Genomic DNA, 26,243 nt, shown 5'->3' with positions numbered 1-26,243 from the left:
TGTTATTTGTAGCATCCAGCAACCCGGTATCACAAGTATTAAAAATAATCAACCCTCTACCCTACCTGCCCTTGAAATATGGCACCGGTAAAAATCCCAGGGTCGCTATACGGGTAATCACCAGAGATAACTTCGAGTATAATAACTAATCTTAAATTACTAAGCAGGAAGGATCAGAGAGAAGATAAAAAAATAAAACGATATGAATGAGAACCTTTGTTGCAAACAAATTTATTGAAAAAGAAAAGAAGAAATTGCCGCAGTAAAATATGAAAAATAAAGTAAAAATGAATACACTTCACTATAAACATTTGTCATTCACGCAGTAGGTCAACTGAAACCTTTAATAATTGATTCATATTACAAATCGATCTAAACCACTTGATATTTATTTCAATTAATCACCAATGTTTCATTTATCGAATTTAACAAGGCGGCCTAATTTCAAATTCATCCACTTTCACTCATAAAATTATTAACATTAAAAAACTTCTTTCGTAAACTCTAAATAAATGCATACTGAGTGGTTGAAATATTATTACATCACTTAAAAAAACTCATTTTAACAACTTCGTTACAAAAAATGCTGCCAACGGCAATTTAATTAATTCATTCATTTAATTACCACCTATCGGGTTTCGTTATTATTTACTTATTAACATTCTTCCAAAAATATAATTGATCAATGTTATCTACATCAACTTCATTTGAGTGACATTTCAATCCAAAAAAATAACTACATTTATTTTATACATGTATTGTTTACTCGATATTAAATCATTATCTTTCTTTCGTGGCTTCATACTTCCGTCTACAAACAACTAACATGAAACGACTCCGGACTGACGAGAACATCGGACACGACTGCTATGGAATAACATCTGATTTTGACTAAAAATATTAACTCCACACATGCATAATCAGCTGTTTATATTTCACACTAAATGAACACAAAATTGTAGCAAAAGGCCCTACGACAAACACAAAGTCTCCCAGAAGGTTATGTCCAGTGTTGCCAACTTAGCGGATTTCCCGCCAAATTTGGCGGATTTTTAAATGGAACAAGCGGATACATTTTCCATTTAGCGGACAGCGGATACATTTTCCATTTAGCGGAGAACGGATACATTTTCCATTTAGCGGACAGCGGATTTTTTGACGGATTTTCAAACTTCTTTTAGCGATTTTCAGCGGTAACAATATCATCTTTCATCACCAGGAGAGAAAAATAATAGAACTTAGTACGGCATAATAGTCTACTTATTCCTGTTGTATTGAACTTATGCTGCATACTGCTACTCGTTCTGTAGAGCAGCTCTGGCCCACAGCCTCAGTCAGCACAGTATTTGTTACAATCGTTACTGTACTCTTGATGAACCGGAAAATGTCGTGTTTGATAACGTGTTTCTTTTGACATCAGGTTCTTTTTGGTACGTCGAAAGAAAAGGTTAAAAACTAGTCAGATATTTCGTAAAGAGTAGTTAAATAATTAAACTTTAAAAGACTAGTTGGTTGAGCTTCCAAGTGATGTCAAATACGGACGGTGCGTCTATTGGCAGTGCAATATAAATGCGAAATTGCTCGACATTAATTCTTTCCGCACTTACCAAAAACAATGAAAACAGTGATGAAAATAAAAATAATTTTCGAAATAGATTTGAAAATTTCCGTATGGTCTTGACTGCTGTGAACTGCCAGCATATTCTTTGAAAAAGTATAGTATATTATGGCTTCATGTGCAACCATAGGACCTCAACTCAGCACATCTGCTTCAGAGTATATAGTGCGCGGAGAAGAAGATGACGAACTCCTGTTCTGCAACTAGTGAGTGTTGAGTTTATCTCTTTTATTAAAACAGCTAATATATGCTATTTTGCTTCAGTTCGAAATTTAGCGGAATTTAGCGGATTTTCAACTAAAATTTAGCGGAGAAAAGATCTATGGATTGGCAACACTGCTTATATATACAGTGAGTCTACTGCAGTAGGACAGAACCTCTGCTTCAAACATACAACCACATGAAATTAGATCCACAAATCAAAAGCATTACAACCACTAATCAGAAATTGCATTGCCAAAATGTACAATAAACACAACTCACATATACCAACAGAATAAATTCATCCATCAACAATAACCATCAGGAAATCCCAAGTCCTTTGACCTCGTCGAGAATCGAAGTAACGACGGTCAGGATGTGACATTATAGTGATCTGAAAATCCCTACCTTTAATTGGAATATTGCCAATAATATTAAATCTTTAAATCTCTATGTGCTGTTACCTAACTGGTCAATCTGAATGAAATAATAAATGGCCCTATTTCAATGGGGTTTGTTCTTTAACACGAAACGCAGAACAGCGGAGAAATCTCGTCTTGGAACTTGAGCACATTTATTTCCATCGCGTCTTCAGCTGTGTATCTGTCAACACACCAATATCTCCGTGTCTTCGGCAACTAATATAATTCTTCTCAAATCGTACTCCACATAACGTAGCCTTCACTGGGCTTATAATCTCAATTGTTCCTTTGCATTCTGCATTTCAAATGCACAATATCTAACCTATAATCTACATATCCACTGGCTCAAATCTCACCAGGATTCACATTAAATTTAATCGAGAACACATACACATTTCCTTGCCTTCAATATTCTTAATGGTGTCTCGTTCTATATTATCATTGGTTCACTGCCTACTACTAGCGTTTTGAGTGTTAAAGTGTCTTATCCGAAATTAAGCTCGAAACGAACTACATGACGAAGTATATAAAATATAAAATAACTCACAGCACATATCATTAGCCTGACCAAACCAAGTTACTTATCAATGAACAAAACTCTATATATTCACTGCAGTGTCCTTGGATGGTCACTGGTTCATATCAATGAAATTTCTCGAAGATTATGAATATTCAGGCAGCACGCCACTTACTACAATTAGTATGCCACAAGAACTACTAAAAATGTACTAAATGCCATGTATCCTTATCACAATATTCACACACACGATTATTATTCAGAATATCAATACCACACGCTTATATTTTCTGAGAAGATCATATAACACACGCTTATAAAAAATATATTTCTAAGATCACAATACCATTAACACACGCAAATCATATATACAAAATACTCACTCGCCCCAAGGCATTAGTACTATAAATGAACTACCTAGCTCTAACTGACTCTTGCTACGTTCAAAATCAAAATGAAATTTAACCATCACATGCAAGAAATTACTATTTACAAATTTACATTAGGTGATCGTGCATATGGTATTATATAAAATCAGAATGTACTCATCTTAGTCCGGTTTCGTTCCATGTTCAGCCACACACCATCCCGATGTTGTGCTCAAACCATCATGACGGTGACTTTACCGTCTATAAAATTTCTCCTCTTGATGTCCATGTTCTCGACACGGCGTACGGCACAATCGTACAGTCTTGTCCGCACACGTTTCATACAGTGAGCATAGAAAGAAAAACACAAGTGAATTATAATACAAATTGTACACAAAATAAAATACAATCTTTGCACTCGCGTGCGCTTCCCGAAACAGTTTAATTAGAATTACATCTCGGCAAAAATCCACGATTCCATAATGAACTGCACTCCACCGCGTCCCGCAACTTCATTTATAATCGCGTTTGCTACTACTCGGCGAGCAAGTTTATCAGCACTCGATACTTAATATTTCAATTCTATGGCAATTTGAATATCCAATTCCCTTATGGAAAAAAATCCCTGCGGATTAAGTTGCAAGTTATTATTCAGTAAGTCAAGAAATGCTCAGGTCCACGTTTCTCTGACGGCGATCACCATACACTTCTGTACCGTTCCGAAATTAAGAGAGTAGTGAGTCTCTTCTTCACCACTTGGCATCCTTCCACCCGCGTTCCTCGTGGCACCGCGGGTGAGGAATCCCCTGGCCAGTTTCCTCATATCCTACATCCAGTAGCCACATATTTAAGTTAAGAGGTTTGCCACAATATCAATTTAATTTTTCTATCCATGTAAAGGTCCTATTTATTTTTTATAATAATCTTCTTGTGGATTTAGGCTAATATCGCAGCGCTCTCATGTTGGTTTCCATGTCACTGCTTCACTTATTTTTCTCGCGCGCTCTCTTGTGATTCGCTGGTACGAAAGTTCTGCCAACTTAAATTATGTTATCTCTGTCGCATAAGTCTCACGTTTCTCTCTCTAGAGTGGAAGATTTCATTGCCTTCTTCCTTATACAATATTCCCTGACCTCGACACGTGCGCTATTGGAATTATAAATTTAGCAAGCGGGATTGCAACATACATTCTGCTTCCCGTGCAGACTTGCCTCAAATAATATTACTTCAATTCAATTTTTACAGTTATATGACAATGATATGAACCAATTGGTTTCAATAGTTAAACATAATATAAAAACGGCGTGTATTAATTAATATAATATTTTTATTGTTTTTAAATAAATATTTTAAAGACACCTAATGGTTGAATAAGCGCTGGCGAAGCCGCAGGTACATGATAGTAGGCTACTTATATAATATGTATACAGTACATATATATTATAGACTGTTATGCCTTTCAGCGACCGCAAGTGAACTTACTAAACGCTTCTACAATCCTCTATATGTACCTTGTTCTGTGGACTCATTTAGTTCCAAAACTCTTATTTTTAAATAATTAGAAACTGAGTCCATCGATTGTCGTCTTGGTTTCCCTCTATTTCTTCTACCTTCATGATCGAGTCCAATATTCTCCTAGGTAACTTATCCTCCTCCATTCGCATCACATGACCCCAACACCGAAGCCGGTTTGTGCGCACTGCTTCATCCATCGTATTCATTCCTAAATTTGCTGTTGTCTCCTAATTCCAAGTATCCTTCTGCCATTGTTCCCACCTGTTTGTACCAGCGATCATTCTCGCTACTTTCATGTTTGTTACTTCTAATTTACGAGCAAGATATTCTGAGTCACCCAGATTTCACTCCCATACAACAAAGTTGGTCTGAAAACAGACCAGTGTAAAACAGTTTCGTCAGGGATCTGACTTCTGTCTTAAAGAATACAGCTGATCGCAACTGTGAATCCACTGCATTAGCTTTGGTGCATCTTGGTGCAAATTCACTTACTATACTACCATGCTAAATACTTGAAATGATCTACCTGTTCCATGTTTGTATTTCCAACCTGACATTCAGTTCTCTTAAGTTTCTTCCATCCTGACGTCACTTTAGTCTTGGAAATACTAATTTTCATATCATACTCATTGCACCTATTTTTCAAATTCCAAAACATTAGATAGACTTTCAGCACGGTTTGCCGTGAAGACAAAGTCGTTGGCGTAAGCCGAACTGCTTATCACATTTTCCCACCTGAATACTTTATACCCTTCATATACACTGTGAATAATAAAGGTGAAAGATGACAGTCTTGTCTAACCCCTGTAAGTACCTTGAACCACGAACTCATTCTTTCTTTTCTTTACAAGTTGTTTTACGTCGCACCGACACAGACAGGTTTTATGGCGACGATGGGACAGGAAAGGGTTAAGAGTACGAAGGTAGCGGTCGTGGCCTTAATTAAGGTACAGCCCCAGCCTTTCCCTGGTGTGAACATGGGATACCACGGAAAACTATCTTCAGGGCTGCCGACAGTGGGGTTCTAACCCACTATCTCCAGAATACTGGATACTGGCCGCACTTAAGCGACTGCAGCTAACGAGCTCGGTAGAACTCATTCTACCATCAATTCTCACTGCAGCCTAATTGTCATATTGCTATTGTTTTAGTTACCTTAGGTTGCCCATAGGCACCGCTTCATCGGCTAGTGTGGCCACCTAGGATCTTAGCTTTGAATCTTTTAGAACGAACTGTAACTTTTAGGAGTTGGCTTACAATTTTTCCTAAATGAGGTTGCCTATCTGTGCCCAATCTGCATCTAGCTCACACTAAGTATAAGGACACTGAAATCGCCTTCAAATACGTTTTCTTATCATCGTCTCCTGCAGGACGGACCTTACCATAGTCATGCGACTGGCCGCTCGGGCAATGGCAAGGTAAACTGATAGGATCTCACTCCTCGTTGCTGACGGAGATCCATAGTGTCTCAGTATGTAATATTAAGGATTGCTACTTTCTTATGTTAATAATATAGTCTACTTTTGTTAACTTATTTATTCTAGATATGTAAGGTTTTCTCCAGAGTTGGTTTCCTTCCTCCTAGAGATAATGTAGGTGTAGGCTGTAATCTTCTAAGAGAGCATGAGTTTGGACCGTCGTTTCCCTTTTGCGTGCTTCCTTTTCTATGGCTAGATTTTTTAAAGATAACCTAATATTTTCGACTGTAGTTTTCCCTCTGTTTCCTAGTCACAGCGTAGCATGGGCTTAACGTCTGTGGCTCTGGGCTCTTGTGCTCCATTAAGCTTTAATACATAATGATTGGAATTGTAACTTATACGTTCGGTATCCCTTTTACCTTCTTTTGGGTGCCCCTTTTCTATTTTTGTGGACCTTGTTCACGGCCCCTTGGTAGTATGAGCTATGCTTCTGATTCCATGGTATTCTTCCTCCCCTTTTAAATGTCATGATGCCATGACCTGTCTTTGATTGTTGAAGAGGAACCGAAGGTTGAAACTGTTTCTAGGTGTACCTGAAAACATCAAGACCTCGTTTTGTTGTTGTAAAATGGGAACTTGCATTGTTCCTTGAATAGTATAATGCTCCAAGAGCAGTGAGCTTGTTAACAATTATAAAACTTTATCTATTGTTATTTATTGTTAATATTTACTAATCTATTGTGGCTATTTGAAAAAGAGGAAAATAGAAGGAGTGAGGAAAAATACCGTCAGATGGGAGTAAACTTGACCACCAGGGTAAAGTTGACCGAAAAATTGGAAAATGTTTCTTAACTGTGTCATCCATTAAATATTTTCATGATAATATAGGGAATCAATTATTTAAAGTTTACTGAAGTCATAATGACAATTACTTTTCCAGCCTTTAATGCACTATTTAAATACATTTCTTTAAAATTTAAACCTTGAATTTTTCAATTTATAAAATATGTTTAAACTTTCATATGGACAGCCGAGGTAAAATATATATTTCTCAATGTTCAGTATGCTGTACCTTGATTCATTAAAACAACGGTCAGTGGAACTGGAAAATGAATTTATTTGTATTTACTGACATTTCTAGAGAGTATGTACAATTCTGTCAAATTCACGTGAAATTGAGGTGAAGTTGGCGATTTTGGCTAGTAAATGAATGAGATACGAATTTAAAATTTTGATTTTAACAATACAAACATTGTTTTAACGGTACGATTGATTTTAACAAGAATAATGCGATTATTTTCACGAGTAATCTCTCAACACAACAATGGATCCACTGCAGGAAGCGGGAAACCGGGGTTCAGTTGGCACCTGCTGTGATTTTCTGTCAGTGTCGCATTTGTTCTTGTTCTTTCGTGCAGTTTAGTTCATAGCTGTTCGGCTCCTTGGCTAAATGGTTAGTGTGCTGGCGTTTGGCCACAGGGGTCCCGGGTTCGATTCCCGACAGCGTTGGGAATTTTAACCATCATTGGTTAATTTCGCTGGCACGGAGACTGGGTGTATGTGTCGTCTTCATCATTCATTTCATCCTCATCACGACGCGCAGGTCGCCTACGGGTGTCAAATAGAAAGTCCTGCACCTGGCGAGCCGAACTTGTCCTCGGACACTACCGGCACTAAAAGCCATACGCCATTTCATTTTCAGTTCATAGCTATTCAGAGTGTGAAAATGCCACGTGTTTATGAACGAACTCTACAGTGAAAAGAAGTATAATAATATTTTAGGAAGGTGTTTAAAAGAAGTGTAAGAAGGAAAAGTACGTATCAATAAAGGAAACAATGCGTATAATATCCCTAAAGGAACCCTCTTGAACCGAATTCACGGCCACCATGGTAAAAATCAAGGTGGTCAGACTGTTAATGTGAAAGAAGAAGAGGCTTTATTTCTGAAAACTTGTGTGAAAATTATTTGCAATATTTATTGGTTGTTTAAGCATAATAAAACTTTGTTGTAAGTTTATATCATGTTCTTCATTTTGATTATCATAGATTTAGACTAGACACTTTCACACAACGTAACTCTAAAACTAAATTTAATGCATTGCAAATAACCGGTCAACCTCACCCAATAGTGGGATTAACTTGACCGGGACACTTACGACTGTTTCCTCTTCATCTGTAACATGTGATATTTTCAAAGACCCCGAAGATTTCTTAGTAGTGGCATAGACAAAAATTTTAAAAGTAAAATGAGGTTTCTATCATTTTTTCATTCTAGAAATATTTAAATGTGAAATGTAAAATCAGTCAACTTCACCCCATTTGACGGTATATCAGTTTTGCCTTGGTGATATTTTGTTTAATTCCGTTTAATGCCGTTTCTTTCCAATAATAATGCACCATTCCCGCGTCCAGGTGAGGACACATGAGATCCAGACTAGATCTTAATATAAATGATTCTCACTGATTAATGTTTCTGGTCTATGAGTTCCGCTTGAGAAAGTGCGCCGATGGACTATGGTAAATCTCAACCTACGTAGAAGGACGTCTCCTACACGCTATCAGTCGGAAACCATACATACATGTCGCCAAATTAATCGCAGCTAAACGACGTTAATATAGTATTGCCACTAGTTCATATGTGTCGCCAAAGAAATCGCAAGTAAAAAAAAAGTTATCATAGTCTTACATCTAGTTCTTATCCTAAGTAGACATTAAAGGAATTGTGAAGTTTCACCATTTAACATTTATTGACTATTCAACCTAAATAATGAGAAAATGTTTCCCTAAAATCTCGTTGAAATGTCTCATACTACGTAAGTAGCCTCGTGGTGTTGAAAGAATTTCTGTCTGTCACCATTAAATTGGAATAAAATAGAAATTAAGCTTGGAAAGCTTGTAGCAGGTAACTGAAATCTAGGCCATAATTATCAATTCATTAACATCTTGGCCTATCGGAAATCTAAGCAATATGTAAAATAATGTTCAGGGAATAAATTGAAAAATTAAAAGTATTGATTAATTAAAACATAGTAAATAACATTGAAAGTGTTATATGCATCTAACTAGTTGAAAATTCCAGATTACAGTCTTTTGAAAGAATGTATAACGCAGTGTAAAATGCCAAATAAACAATTCACTGAGACTTGGAATCTCTTCTTGCTGAGCTAAATTGCTTCTTAAAATAATTTTAAAATCCTGTCAGTTGATATCCAACTCATACATGAATAGTAAAACGAATATCACTCTGTGCTGTACTTAATATGTGTCCATACACAATAGAAAATCACATGGGAAAGTATTTTCTGTCTTCTAAGAACTTCAGTTAATTAATATGCTTGAATGCTCTTTTCATCATCATGTTTCATAGTGTCCAGTCTCAGTATAAGCAAAATCAGGTCCGCTCTAAGTCGTAATTGATCTCAAAATAACATTATCATATGGCTTATGTGGTTAATCCAAAAATTTATTACCTTAATCCAAGGTTAAAAATCAATTTAAGTGCGTATCTGGCTGAATGTAGCATTACCAAGTGTATTTCGCTAAATTTTTAACAAATCACACCACAAGTAGAAAAACTGGCATGTTAGAAGACTCTACCTTCAGCTAAAATCCTTATATGAATGACTAAGTCACCAGTGATATGTCAATTTGCTCACATAAAATCAGAAATTAGGTTATCATGTGTGAAAGTTCTCGAAAATTGTCATAAATAATTCAGTGAAGGCCTAATTATTATCATTACTAGCCTCATGGCTCATTTGATGACCCTTAATACTCAAAATAACACCGTGTTGATGGCATTGAGATCGTATCCTAAGCTACTTTGAGTGTATCTACGAATAAAATTAGCAATTTAAAGCAGTACGTTTCAATATATGTCTCAGAATGCGTAACTTGCACCTGACATCATCTCACAGAAGACTACTATGACCAATCTCTCATATAAAAGTAAATATCACCATCACTAATTAACATTAGCCTACATCATTATTCTTATTCACCATTTATCATTCCATATTTCACGTAATAATCATCTCAACACATTATAAGCACTTCAATTCATTAAATACGATGCATATGTGCCATAACCTTCTCATATTATAACATTACTCCTACCGTCATAGTGTCAAAGAAAAGTGTATCATAATTCTAAGCTGTACTACTTCACATTTCATCGTAGACATTCCCTAAATACGATCTCTTAACTTACTATTCTGATAAGGTCATCACAAATGCGTATTAACATCCACATTGCACTTTAGCACTTCACTGATAATGATTAAAGAATACCTATTACTTTCTCTCGCACCACATTGATAATGTTACGAACGGCTTTCACTGGTTAATTACGACTACATGTGGATTTGACATTAATAGCAGATGAATACCTACATCCACGTAACCTCATTTCGTTATATTTATACGCACACACAATGTCACAAAACATATCATCACATAGCCAATAAAATAAAAATTTCTACTTATGAAAACGACTCATAGAGGACTTAACTTTACTTATTGGACCATGTTTGCCATCTCGCATCTGGTCATCGGAAGGTAGGCCTCGCTCCATTGTTCTGCTTCAGGTGATTGGGTCCATCTCGTCTCCTCTCAGCTGACTTTTAATCATCCTGGGTCAACAACATCGTATAGCGCCGCCATAGCCGGAGTAGTATCGCCTTGGTCCTTTACAGCATCATAGTGGTAGTAGCTCGTACGTTTGGAACAGAATAATACAATATGTTACTTAATGTCGTCATCTTACAGTTTATCTTAGTTTTGGAATGCTATTATATAAAAGTTCTACTCTGGGACGATTAGTTTCAATATAGTAGTTCCAAATATGCTAGTATTGGTAATAACTATCTTGCTTGGAGAGCAAATGTGATATCTCTGTGTTTTTATTAGAAACGCACTTGACAGCTGGTTGGACTCTGCCGTTTACAATAAGCAGTATCGGACAAATATATGACTTCTAAGTCAAGTCGTGACGTATCGCTGCACCAATCTTACTAACTCCTTTCGCTGGTCTTTTAATTTCGCGCAGTAATCTGATTTCTGCAGCTGATGTTGAGCGTGCTGTCGCGAATTATATTCTCCGTCAATATTAAATCTCTAAATCCGATAAACTGGTTTCTTTCTTTTACTCGACTCTGCCTTGCTTGCGGTAGTTCAGAATGAAGAATGAATGTTCCAATGTGAATTTTTTTCTTAATAATTGGTTTGAACCATCTCCATCTGTCATTCTTTTTTCACCGCCTTCTACGTATGGTTCTTTCGGTGACTACCTGTTGAAAAGATTATCATCGTATTGACGTTAGTTGTTTTCACATTGACATTTTAATGGCTCGAACTCCATTTTTGTTCCTACTAGTGCATATATAGAACTGTGAAATGGCACAATAATAATAATAATAATAATAATAATAATAATAATAATAATAATAATAATAATAATAATAATAATAATTGTACCGGGAGGTACACCTCAACCCCGTGCATTTAAATGAAGCGCCTGGAAGAACGCCATCTAACACTTAAAGTTTACAACAGCTATTTCAAGAAGTAAGGACTCTTTTCCATAGATGTCTCTATTTAAGAACTGATGCCATGCACTCTGGTGCAAAGTGGAATAACTAGAAATTTAAAGAAATTTTATGTTCAGAGGTTTTCTGAAGTGAATTGACTTTCTTTGGTTTTGATACTTCAAGGTTTGCAACACTACTTACTTATTCCGCCAAGTTTGGATTCTGGCCAATCAAAAATTTTGTGTATTTATTTTTCTCCCAATCATAGTCTTCTTGTAACTTTTCGACTGTCCAATAAAAATGAGAGGGTGTGTCTGATTTTAGTTCACAGCCTTCTCGAACCTTCCTCTCGGGTATAAAAGCTGACGCTTTTTCGAGTTAACTTGTCTTATTGATCGTCGTGCTATTGAGTGTGTGTGCTAAGAGAGGAGGTGGGTGCCTCATCCATCGTCAGGCAGAACATCAGCTAAGGTAATGGCCAACATTTTTCTATCTCAGTAGTTATCTCCGCAAGCTGACTCGAGGGGAGGGTTCCAATCTTTAACTTATGCAACAGTCCATCTCCTAAAATGTAAACTTTTCTTTCTTCTCGTGTAAAAGTTCGAGTAAATCAAGAACAGTTAACTGAAATTCGAGAATAGAGAGTGCAACACCCTCTTGAGTTCCCTATCAACTTGTATTTGAGGTGCCTATTTTTGCACCCGTTTTCTACCTGTAGCCTTGTAACTTAAGTTACTAGTTACTAGTTACCTCAGTAGTGTGGGATTAGCCTCTGCATCATCGGGTAACTAGCCCAAGTAGGGTTTTAATATTTGATTTCAAGGAGCGCAAGTTTCAGGCTCCATACATTTTGATTTTTGGGCCAGTAACCTTAACCTGTACTTTTTCACGAAAGCCCGGTAGAATGGATACTCGATACCCCTGTACTATTTCTTAAAATACAACTGCTACAGTCTTATTAAATGTAGGTTGTGCCTAGGGTGGCCAGAAAGTGTAAATTTTATTGAGCAAGACGCTCTAATCACAAGTGTAAAAGTTTGTAACTTTTATGATGAACATCAATAAACGATAATTAAATATCATAAAATATATCATAAATAAAAACATCAGAATAACTTAATAAAATACTTGAAATGAATTAAATTAATAGAAATACACTGACTGACAGAGCAAATGCAACACCAAGAAGGAGTGGTTCGAAAGGGATGAAAGTTGTGGAAAAAACAGAGACGGCACGGACGAATAATTGATGTTTATTTCAAACCGTTATGCAGGTTACACAATGCGCACGGCATCGACTCAGTAGGATGTAGGACCACCGCGAGTGGCGATGCACGCAGAAACACGTCGAGGTACGGAGTCAATAAGAGTGCGGATGGTGTCCTGAGGGATGGTTCTCCATTCTCTGTCAACCATTTGCCACAGTTGGTCGTCCGTACGAGGCTGGGGCAGAGTTTGCAAACGGCGTCCAATGAGATCCCACACGTGTTCGATTGGTGAGAGATCCGGAGAGTACGTTGGCCACGGAAGCATCTGTACACCTCGTAGAGCCTGTTGGGAGATGCGAGCAGTGTGTGGGCGGGCATTATCCTGCTTAAACAGAGCATTGGGCAGCCCCTGAAGGTACGGGAGTGCCACCGGCCGCAGCACATGCTGCACGCTGCACGTAGCGGTGGGCATTTAACGTGCCTTGAATACGCACTAGAGGTGACGTGGAATCATACGCAATAGCGCCCCAAACCACGATGCCGCGTTGTCCAGCGGTAGGGCGCTCCACAGTTACTACCGGATTTGACCTTTCTCCACGCCGACGCCACACTCGTCTGCGGTGACTATCACTGACAGAACAGAAGCGTGACTCATCGGAGAACACGACGTTCCGCCATTCCCTCATCCAAGTCGCTCTAGCCCGGCACCATGCCAGGCGTGCACGTCTATGCTGTGGAGTCAATGGTAGTCTTCTGAGCGGGCGGACGCCGGGAGTGCAGGCCTCCTTCAACCAATCGACGGGAAATTGTTCTGGTCGATATTGGAACAGCCAGGGTGTCTTGCACATGCTGAAGAATGGCGGTTGACGTGGCGTGTGGGGCTGCCACCGCTTGGCGGCGGATGCGCCGATCCTCGCGTGCTGACGTCACTCGGGCTGCGCCTGGACCCCTCGCACGTGCCACATGTCCCTGCGCCAACCATCTTCGCCACAGGCGCTGCACCGTGGACACATCTCTATGGGTATCGGCTGCGATTTGACGAAGCGACCAACCTGCCCTTCTCAGCCCGATCACCATACCCCTCGTAAAGTCGTCTGTCTGCTGGAAATGCCTCCGTTGACGGCGGCCTGGCATTCTTAGCTATACACGTGTCCTGTGGCACACGACAACACGTTCTACAATGACTGTCGGCTGAGAAATCACGGTACGGAGTGGGCCATTCGCCAACGCCGTGTCCCATTTATCGTTCGCTACGTGCGCAGCACAGCGGCGCATTTCACATCATGAGCATACCTCAGTGACGTCAGTCTACCCTGCAATTGGCATAAAGTTCTGACCACTCCTTCTTGGTGTTGCATTTGCTCTGTCAGTCAGTGTATTTAATCAAAATGTCCGTAATATGGGCGCCAGAGTTCACCAGAATGGATCCCTCGAATTTTGATAGAGCATGATAAACTTTATATCCCAGGGCGTGTAAATCATGCTGCATACTGGTACATCTGCTGCAGGCCTTACCTAACCTCCTGAAAACGACTAAATAGGTAGGAACTGCACCTAGGTTCATCAATAACTCCACTGATTCTAAAATAGCTGATTCTATTCTTAACAAAATCCGTGCATGAGCACCACATCAACACACAAAATTATACATATAATACACACAAAATATTGCTGGAAGACTCCATATTTACAACAAAAATGAAAACAGTGGGAAAACGAAAGCGAGAACTAAGCTACCATTTGTAGATAGTCCGATGAACAATATACATGTAGATAAATACCCTTCACTGTCTCTGCATCAATACGACTTGCCAATTCTCACAATCGGCATTTATAACATCACACAGATACTGTAGGCCTACCTCGTAATACTGTGTTCACAGATTTTAACACTTGTTGTAAAGCTATATATACATTTGAACAACACACGCCTGTCGATCCTCAACATATATTATGAAAAGTCTGCGATACCTTTCAACAAAATATAATGCCAGACCTCCACAAATACTACAACACTTAGTGCGTACGCCCTCCACAATTTGTTGATCAACCACTTTCCACGAACATAACAAGACTACCTTCACGAACGTTTGAAGTCCAGTCACTTGTAGCCGTGTCACTCGAATACCTTATATCCAGCACTACTTCCTTCTCGTACCGTGTGTCAGTTGTCTTCTTGTCCGTACCGAGTGTCCCTGGTTCCCGCCGTTTGATCAACCTTTATAGGCATCAGCATTCCCCTTCCTCTCACATAATACGTCTGGATTGGTCCTTGCCAGCCAATCATGTGTGATCCACCGTTCAGGGTTGCCCTGAACTTCTTCATGCTCCCAAGACATAAACAAACGCTGGGGTATATCACATGACTCATAGAACTTTCTTAGTACAACAACATCAACAAACACATCTCATCAGACACTGGGATGCCCGCATGAGTCATACAAATTACCAGGGTCCAATATAGCAATGTTTTCCCACTCGTGCAAAACAAATTACTCATACTACATATATGGATACTTTCCAACTTACAAAGATTAATGACAAAATATACAAATGAAATACTGATAATAATAATAATAATAAAAATCAAATACTAACAATAATATCTCTAACTTCCACATATAGTGCGAGGGTGTGATATATGTACTATCACAAGTTAAAGGCTGTAAGGGTTTGGTAGCGCAGTCCCTTTGGTTGAATTATAGAGTATAGAGGCTCTTCTTGTAATGTAATATATATTTGTGTAAATATTGTGTGGTGCCTTTGGAAGGCCGTAGCCTGTAATCGTTGGAGCAAAGGGCTCTTGAAAATTGTGTTTTAAATATCCTGTACAAGGAATTGGGAGATTCGTCTCCTTGACTATCTGCCTAAACGGAATATTAGTAATGTTGGGACCTTTGTAAATTATGAGCTTGAAGCTCAAATTGTAACTTACCATTTCTTGGTTTTTCTGTTTTTCTATTTTGTACCAAACTACCTCTGTACCTGAAATCTTGTTGTTGGTTAACATTTGACATTTGAAAAGAAATATAACCTTTACTTTAAAGTTTTAAATTAATCTTTGACTATCGTAGATAGATCCATTCAAAGCAGCACCTTCTTTCACCTCTCTGTGTTCCACGAAAACACGGTAACAATAATAATAAAAACACGAGGGGCGCATTATATTGTTTTACACTTTATTTCTTGTACGTCCGGGTATAGTTCACATATCACTTTTAAAGGTGGTGACGTGTAACTAGTGTCTTGTTCCACCGTTTGGTAGCAGCTCACGCACAGCGGCCAACGAATGCACTCGGCATAGCCATTTCATAACAACACTGTCAGTGTAGGAGCAGACAACATGGAAAGCAACCGTCAGGGACAGCTCTATACGTCTTGGTGGCAGTCTGTGGAGAATATGCGCTGTCACGGCAAACAGTTTACAACTGGGTGAATGTTGGAAAACAGGGCGCACACCGGTTGAAAAGGGAACCAGTTCTGGAAGGAATGTGACAGTGTCAACACCAGGCAACATTGCCCGGGTCAAACAGGCCATCCAAGGAAACAAATACATCACATTTACAGAAATGGAGGCAGCCACGGGAATTAGAAATAGGAAGGATTTCCACCTATCAATACTAATTTATTGCACTTATTATGATACAGTACTGGTTTCGACACCCTACATAGGGCCATCTTCAGCTGAACAATACATTCACATCTATGTCATGAGGCTATGATTACATTGTCTAGGGAATGCCATATGATAATAAACATTTGGTCACATCCAAATGGGGCGTATCGAAACGGCAACTGGCGTGTATGTCACTATGTGCGACAATGCAATTATATGTCTATAATGATATGCTTTAGGTCTTAAAATGAGTTTATAAAACACATCCCTACTTAAAACTAACTTATATATACATATATATATATATGTAGGAACACTTCATGCACATGAACGTTCGTGTCTTGTGTGTTGTTCAGTTCATCGGTTGACTTCTGTGTTCAAGTCTTATTAACATATTTGTACATTTGGTTGCTGTTTCTGGAGTTTAAATGATATGATTTGCTTGTAAAATTGTCATGTTGTATGTATAAAAGATTTTGTCTTCATGTATATACATAGAATAAAACACTTTCCAATTTTAAAAGGGTGCCAGACGTATGGATAGAATTAGGCTAAAATATGTATATTCAGCTCTGCTGTGTGTTGAATCTTGTAGCTTTGTTAAAATCGAATCATGTCCTATGACGTCCGTAAAATTTGAGTGGCATTGGGCTCAAAGTAGTGGCTCCTTTCCCATTTGTAGCTGTGCAGTGATGTTATATTATTGTTATTGATGTGGCTGCGCATTGTTTGATATGCGAGCTTGCATTTTACAATTTTACAAGCAAATGATATCATTTAAACTCCAGAAACAGCAATCAAGTGTACAAATATGTAAAGAAGATTTGAACAGAAGTCAACCGATGAACTGAACAACACACAAGACACGAACGTTCATGTGCATGAAGTGTTCCTACATATATATTCTATTTATCTTTTTTTTATATAAGTTAGTTTTAAGTAGAGATGTGTTTTATAAACTAATTTTAAGACCTAAGGCATATCATTATAGACATACAATTGCATTGTCGCATATAGTGACATACAAGCCAGTTCCCGTTTCGACACGCCCCATTTGGATGTGACCAAATGTTTATAATCATATGACATTCCCTAGACAATGTAATCTTAATCATAGCCTCATGATATACAGTGAGTCAAAATGAAACTCATACACTAGAGGAAAGTTTGTTTATTTGGAGTCAACAAAAAATATAACCATTACTTTATTTTAGTCTTGGTTCTGGTTTAACAAATACATATTTATCTACTAAGGTACAAAGTAAATCAGCTCCTATTTCCTATACTTACAAAGAAAATTAATGCATTATTATTAAACATACATGAAACAGGTCAAAGTAAAACTCATACACCTTCAAGTAGTTCCTGAGCGATCTCTAATAACGCACTATTTTTAACAGTCAATACTTTGTTCGGTACCCTTTAGCACTTTTCACGGCTCTTAAACGGTTAGGCATAGATTGTACCAACTTTTCGCAAGAAGATGGATCTATTTTCTTCCATTCTTCACATAAAGCCATTTTCAGACCATCTTGTTCAACATCTGGTGTTTTCTTATCGCTACTTCCAAGTAATGCCATAGATTTGATATCACATTTAAGTCTGGTGACTGAGGAGGTGTCTCGAATACTTTTGGGCAATTTACAGCAGCCACATCCGTACTTTATGAGCTTTGTGCTTCGGGTCGTTATCTTGGTAATACTTAAATCGATCAAGTATTCCACACTAGCTGACATGCACCCCCAGACAGTTACACTACCTCCACCATGTTCGACACTTGAACGTAGATTGCTAGGTTTCAACTCCTCATTTGGTTTCCACCAGACATTAAAATTTTCATCTGATCCGAAGGGATTATATTTACTTTCATCTGCAAAAGTAATGGTCTTTCACAAGTCAAAATATTTTTCTATATACTCCTTAACGAAGCTCAAACTTTTCTTCCTATTAATATTGCTAACAAATATTTTTCCTAACTATTCGTCCATGCCTGTTACTTTTCCTTACGGTAAGTCGAATAATTTCTGGATGTGCTCTCTTTTTGCCATGTTCCTCAGCCATCATAGCCAGTCTTGGAGCATTAATCGCTGGATTTTTCTTAACTTGTCTTACTATCCAACGTTCCTCCCCGAGATTGAACATTTTCTTCCTCTCACTTCGTATTTATTTTTTCAATGCTGCGTGTACTTTTATACCTATTTATAATGCACTGTAAAGTTGCATGTTCCTGCTTACAAGTTTACAACTTTCTCGAAGGATTTTCCTCTCTTATGGTGAAAAATTGTCAGTTCTTTCTTCTTTCGAAGATTGTCCTCTTTGTCGCCCCATGATAGTACCGGAACGTGTCTGTACTTCACAACTCTCCACAACAAACTGAATGTGATGACGAAACACAAACATACAGCATTTGTACTGCCCTCTAATCTGCCCCTGTAGGACTGTATGAGTTTCATTTTGACGTGCCCCAGCAGCATATAGACAAAGAATCTCTTTTATCTTGCTAAGTTAAGGGATACGCTATATATCGTGTGGTGACTTAATAATTCAAGACATACCTTGATTGTTCCACACATAAAATGCGAACATTAAATTATTGTCCATATATCTATTCATAAACACGTACTAGTTACAGTGATGTATGAGTTTCACTTTGACTCACTGTAGATGTGAATGTATTGTTCAACTGAAGATGACCCTATGTAGGGTGTCGAAACCGGTACTGTAGCATAATAAGTGCAATACTTTAGTATTGATAGGTGGAAGTAATTTCCTATTTGTAATTGTGTAGTTCGTCAATACGGAGATGAAGATTATAGATTACGAAGCCACGGGAATTAGCCGAAACACCCTGCAGCGGATCGTGCACGGCCGCTTATAGTTGGGGAAGGTGTCATCAACGTGGGTGCCTAGACTCTTGTCTGCAGACGAAAAGCAGAGGCGTGTGGACTTGTGCAGAGAACTTTTGCAACGCCTTGATCAAAATCCAGCCGACTTCATGGCTAGGCTTGTGACTGGTGAAAAGATATGGCTGCCACCGCTGCCATTGATCAGATGAAATTCACGGTACTGCCACACCCACCATACTCTCCCGACTTGGCACCAAGTGATTATCAGCTGTTCGGGAACATGAAGAAACCTCTTCGTGGTCGCCGCTTTGCGGATTTTGCAGACCTTGACAGAGCTGTCAAGGCATGGGGACGCATCACTCCGAAAGAATGGTTTCAGGAAGATCTGGAGAGACAGACACATCGATGGCAAAAGTGCATACAGTTACAAGGAGATTGTGTTGAGAAGGTGGACGTAACAACTGATGTGTATTGTACTTCATTTGGGTAGAAAAAATAAAGTGTACAACAATAAAGTACGTCCTTCGTACTACTACTACTACTACTACTACTACTACTACTAATAATAATAATAATAATAATAACAATAATAAAAATAATATGTCTGGGCATTGAGGCTCAGGCCTTCTGACCCCAACTTAGCAGGTTCTATCCTGGCTCATCCCGGTGGTATTTGAAGGTGCTCAAATACGTTAGCCTCGTATCGGTACGTAAAAGAACACCTGCGGGACTAAATTCCAGCACCTCGGCGTCTCCGAAAACCGTAAAAGTAGTTAGTGGGGCGTAAAGCAAATAACATTATTAATAATAATGTGTTTAATGCCCTTTCAATTGGTTTAAAAGACGCTGGACTGCCGGGATTTCACCCTGGAAAGAGATTCCTTAACGCACATCGGAGAGTGATACGTAAATACTCTTAAATATTTTTGCTATTTGTTTTACGTCGCACCGACACAGATAGGTCTTTTGGCGACGATGGGATAGGAAAGGCCTAGGAAATGGAAGGAAGCGGCCGTGGCCTTAATTAAGGTACAGCCCCGGCATTTGCCTGGTGTGAAAATGGGAAACCACGGAAAACCATCTTCAGGGCTGCCGACAGTGGGGCTCGAACCCACTATCTCCCGATTACTGGATACTGGCCGCACTTAAGCGACTGCAGCTATCGAGCTCGGTACTCTTAAATAAAACGGACTGCTGAAAGATTCGCCATCACAACTTTGTGTTCAGAACACGAGCGCCAAGCCAGTTTAAGTTATCTAAGTAGCCCAATAACCCGACCTAATGAACCATGACCTACGAATATGTCAAAAATAATAAAGTAAAGCATCATGACAGTCCATTTTATAAAACTTCGTGACCAAGTCCTCAGAATATTGCAATAACACATAATATATTTCTATTTTGAATGTTTGAGAAACAAAATTTCTAAATGAACTTTTACAGAGTACATTTGTGAGATATTCAACACATTCGATCTCACAAGAGTAAAGTGACTATAACTTACTTTGATTGATAAATCTACCTACATGTATATTTTCACTATCATGTATTATGTTGCAGGTTCTACTTATGATGTTCTTAAAGATAAAAAGGACAGAAAGTTTGTCAGTGATAACCTCCCTAAGTTTATTCAAAGCGAGTTGCGGTTTTGCAACAATGAACCGTGTGGTATTCAGATGGCGAATGAGGTGAAGAATTTCTACTTTGGCAACAAATCTATTGATGATAACAATACTATCAACGACTTGGTACAGGTACGTACTGATTGAAAGAATCATCAGTTCTAGAATTATAATGTTCTAATGTTGGATACTTGAATGTATTTCCTGTTCATGTGGTGACATGTCATGGAATTTTGACACGAAAACAAGGGGACAGGCAAGAAATTCAAGGCTAGAAGTTAGGTTCCTCGTCCCTTTCTATGGTTTTCTGCAATAAAATATATCTTAGTCTTTAATATACATTTTGTCCACTACATACGTTATAATTAAATTTGTTAGTATTAGAAAAGTCACAAGCAGCGTTTAGGACAAGTTGTAGGGAATGATATCATATAAAGTATTGTAGTTCTAAGAGCAGAGTGGCTAAGCGTAGATAGTCGTCTGTGTATTAATTAACCAAGAAATGATTCCTTTCGGTCGTGCTTGTACTAAGGGACTTAGCATTCAATCACCTTCTATGTATCAGAGGGTGAATAGTACAAACACATTTGCAAACATGCAACTATTCTCATAACTACAGAAAAGAGTCTCTCGTCTATCGCAGAAATCAAGGAGGTGATTTGGGAGGTGACAAAGATAACAAAGCCAAGATGTGTGGTCCAGTTTACTACCGGTATTTTTGCGCTACAGTTGTATGCTGCTAAGACCCGGTCTGTATTTCATGACGCTAGAGTAAGTCAGTGCTGAGTAACGCTCGTAACATGTGTAATTTAAGCGTAAGTGTGGACAGTGGGTGTGTACGAGTCGTGGTGGTGATTACTATTTCAAGGGGAAGTGATGATGATTATGTTTGTTATTTAAAGGGGTCTAATGGCTAGGTCATTGGCCCGTAATTTTAAGAGGAAGTACAACTGGGCAATCATCCTCTCTGTACGTTAATCAGAGGGGAAAAAGTAAGCGGTCTGACACTTCGAAGAGTGAAGATATAAGCAAAAGAAAGGGAATATCCACGAAGAGTGCGTGAAAATGAAAGACTCCGTAGGCCTCGCAAGCTTAATGCTGTTGGGGTAGGAGGAGAACGCGAGTTGGCAAGAGGAGATCGGATAAGGAAGATGAAAGTGAAGACTCTGACACAAGTAAAAGTATCAGCTAGGGGAACAGTGATCGCCAACGAACCCCACAGGAGATGTTTTCGCACTGCAGTCTGTGGATAGCATGTTGATAAGTGTGTCTCGTGTAGAGGAGTTTACGCTGGGCCGAGCCAGAAACAACGCCACAACATTAGTTGCTTGAAGTGACTTGCGTCGGCTCGGTAGAGGCAACGCAACATGATGAGTGTTCTCCTCCAACTTTGATAAACTATAATTAACAAACAGCAGTAGCGTACTTTCTTTTTCATATATATTTTAGAATTTTTACTGATATTTTTTCTTTTTTCTAATTCTCTGTTTATTTGTCTTGTATTTTGTATTTAAGGACGACACACACACCCAGTCACCGAGCCAGTGGAAATAACCAATTAAGTTTAAAATCCCCGATCCGGCCGGGAATCGAACCCGGGGCCCCTTGAACCAAAGACCAGCATGCTAACCATTTTGCCATGGAGCCGGAACTGGACCATACTTTTTGCTTTACTGTTCTCCTTATCATCGCTTCAGTCACAACTTTGTTACAGAAGAGTGACTCATCCTACAGTATTATACTACGTCCGTCTTCTTCCGTGTCTGTTAAAGAAATTCATCAGCTTGTACTGTAATTTGTAAATCACATGCTTTATGTAGTGGCTGTAAAACCAGGTAATTATAAATGAGGGACATTATTATTATTGTTATTATTATTATTATTATTATTATTATTATTATTATTATTATTATTATTATTATTATTATTATTATTATTTTATTTATTTATTCCTGACTTACATTTGTGGCGAAGTTAGGGCTCACGGCCCTCTCTCACACTTAACCACTATAAACAAAAATTAAAAAATGCTAGTTGCTTTACGTCGCACCGACACAGATAGGTCTTATGGCGACGATGAGACATTGAAGGGCTAGGAGTGGGAAGGAAGCGGCCGTGGCCTTAATTACGGTACAGCCCCAGGATTTGCCTGGTGTGAAAATGGGAAACCATGGAAAACCATTTTCAGGGCTGCCGACAGTGGGGTTCGAACCTACTATCTCCCGAATACTGGATACTGACCGCACTTAAGCGACTGCAGCTATCGAGCTCTGTAATTTAAAAAAATGTAAACATAAAAGTAAGACATAGAAATTCTAAAAGGACATAATACTACGGACAGATAATTTATGCCTACATATCAGTACGGCAATTTGTGTGGCATTACTAATACTAATACTAACACAGAGTTTACACGAGGACAGTAGACTGGACAATACAGTGAGCCAAGACAATATTGTCCTCATGTGAACGAACTAGCCGAGGGCAGGACAATGAATAAGCTACTGTCTTACGAGTTAGCCTCGCTTCCTATCTATCGGGACAATGCCTTCCCCCCCACCATCGCTCTTATTGTCCTGTTGATAAGTATGTTAAGAGTAATTTGTAGTTTTTCTCTGGCGGGTATTGCTTCTCTCATTAATGTATCGTTACGTTGAATCATCGGTGAGACCTTCCTCAGAAGGTCTTCAAAATATTGATGCACATTTTATATTCTTGAGGATCTTCTAATTCTTTTAATAATAAAACAGACGATCCTAATGAAGATCTGCGTGACAACCATTTCCGTAACCACAATCTCTTCTTATTTTTAGTTTTAACGTCTTCAACTATATCTAACACATCTTTGTATAAGATATGAATCACTTTCCTTAATTTTCCTTGAAGAGCACGGCGTCGTGGATCCATTTTGATGATGGAAAGCGGACGACTTGATATTGTCTTGTCCTGCGCAAGGGAACTGTTCACGGAGCACAGGACAATACCAGGACAATAAAATATTGTCCTGTCTTGCATACTGTCCTCGTGTAAACTCGGCTTAATACTAATACAATACTACTACTACTACTACTACTACTACTTCTAATAATAATAATAATAATAATAATAATAATAATAATTGTTACCGTGTTTTTGTGGTAGTTAAGCATGAAAGAAGGTGCTGGGTGGTGAATAGGTCTCAAGCTACTAAAGAGAAATTAAATTTAAAATTTTAACAAGGTTATATTTTCTTTTCAAAATTAGGTAACAACAAATAGAACAGGTACTTAGTAGCCGAAATACAACTTGAAATGTACAATTACAGGGATTAAAGAATTTGGGCTTCGAGCCCTGAAAACACAATTCTTGAGCAACTAGCTCAACTTTACGATATACCAATTTCAACAAAAGGGGCAGAAGACCCCAATCAAACCCTGGAGCCCTTGCTCCAAATTACACAGCAAAGCCTCCTCGAGGCATACAACTCTCAGTTTTAGAAAAGAGCCACTCGCTCTTAAAGTTAAGCCTCTCCCAGGCCACACCAAACTCAACTTTCAAGTTGTCCTCAAAGGACATATACACAGGGGTAAAATACCCAACCTACTGAGGTCTATTAGGTGAGAAAAGATTAATACATGACCTCTAAAATACAACTTGAGAGGAGGCGAACTTGCACTCCTAATACACTTTGCTTTTAAAACCTAATCTGGCTCTGGGCCACTAACGCAAGGGCTAATCCCATACTACAGAGGTGACTTAGAGAAGAACACTTTACATTACATAAACGAAGAAAAGTTTGAGAAAATAAGTTCACCTCAAAACGAATGTGAGTGGGAGCTCGAGAGGGTTAGCACTCTCTATCCCAATATGTAACTTTACAAGAAAAGAAGAAAAGAGTAGTTACATTTTAGGAAAAGGTTACATGATGGAAAACGCTTCGAACCCGCCGCGAGAGTTAAACTGCCGACCTAGCAAGAAAAGAAGATATTAATAGGCCATTACCTGGTAGTAGATCGCTGCCGAGGAAAGAGGCGCTTCCCGCCTCCTGCTATGTACTTAATACACTGAAAGATGGAACAGAAGTGGCCCGGAGACCCCAAAATCAGCAGTTTATATCCTCTCGCGGAAGATTCTAGGCGTTAGGGGAAAGAAAACACCCTCCCACAAAATCTTTATTGGTTCGGGAAAAGAAACCCCTACATAGAGGAAAAAGAAACACATTATTGGTGGAAAATTAATTAAAGAAATTCGGGATTGGCTAGATCCAAACTAAGGGGAAAAAGAGGGGTATACAGCCAACTTAAACAATGACAGAAAGAAATTTAACAAAGAACAAACTCTTGAAATAAAAATTTCTCCAACAAAATAGTTCTTTGACTCCGCACTAGGTCGCACTATTGTTGATCTTCAGTAGTGTCCTCTAGAAGAGAAAGTTCACACTTCTTACTTCAAGCGAAACAAAAACACATCAAAGTGACACAGTTCAAAAACTCAAAATTTTCCACGTGGTGACATCTTCTGAGAAAGTAGAGAATTAATAGAATAGATAAAGTTCAACCTTCCTCCAGAAGAGGAGTTTCGACTGGCGCAACTTTTAAATAAACGGTGTAGAGGTGTACCGCCCGGTACAGACCTCCCCCCCCAAAAGTTCCTCCAGGGGTGACACATGAAATCAGTTTGAAACAAAGTCCAAGTAATGATGTTGATACGAAGATAGATAGCAGAAGCATTTATAAGATTTTAGTAATTTGGTTGGTTGCAATTTCAAAATTTTGTTGTTGCCGGTGCAGTAAGGTTTTTATGTTTGTAGAATTTGTATTTCTGAATATAAACTTTTACTACTTAAAGGTGAAGAAAAATTTTGCAATGTCCGCCAAATATTGTTGTTAAATTCCCAAATGTAATTATTGCTTATGGTGACTGTCCATGTAGTTGATGTAGATTGAGTCGGATGGCCAGACCGGCCGTTGCAGCTTGCGTCCAACGGAGGCCGCTCGGACCCCTCAAGTACCCTGAGATACCGCTCGCCCGCACTATGAGGGGAGCAGAGGTGTTGAAGTACGCCGCGCCCGCGGTGAACAGATACAGGCTGCGGGCATGTAGCAGGTCGTGCGCCGCACATCAGCCTTGGCCGGGAGGTGAGCTCCGGCTCGCCGTGCACATGTCGTCCTCGCTGGAGAGGAGGGGGCCCATCCCCCTCCCCAGTCGCTGCACGGCGCTGCGCGGCTGCGGGGGCGCTGAAACATTAAAGCTAGGCGGCAGAATTGTGTTGGACAATCATTTCCTTTGAGGGTACAGGCTTGTAGTGAGAGTGAGGGGCCAGCGGCGTGCAGATATTCATGGTATTCATTAAGCCACTGTGTAGAGTGGAGCAGGAGACGGGAG

General features: G+C 38.9%; 1 protein-coding gene across 2 annotated transcripts in view; it reads left to right on the top strand.

Annotated features, from left to right (window-relative positions):
* LOC136866616 (esterase FE4) overlaps positions 1 to 26,243 on the top strand; it is a 301,969-nt gene that overhangs the window by 110,855 nt on the left and 164,871 nt on the right. For both annotated transcript variants that reach the window (XM_068226597.1, XM_068226595.1), the window contains exon 8: positions 20,818 to 21,011. In XM_068226597.1, the coding sequence (XP_068082698.1) occupies positions 20,818 to 21,011 (194 nt within the window). The remainder of the gene's footprint in view (positions 1 to 20,817; positions 21,012 to 26,243) is intronic.

This window comes from Anabrus simplex, chromosome 1, assembly GCF_040414725.1.
Source record: "Anabrus simplex isolate iqAnaSimp1 chromosome 1, ASM4041472v1, whole genome shotgun sequence".
Lineage (NCBI taxonomy): Eukaryota > Metazoa > Arthropoda > Insecta > Orthoptera > Tettigoniidae > Anabrus > Anabrus simplex.
This window is presented reverse-complemented; position numbering and strand designations above follow the sequence as displayed.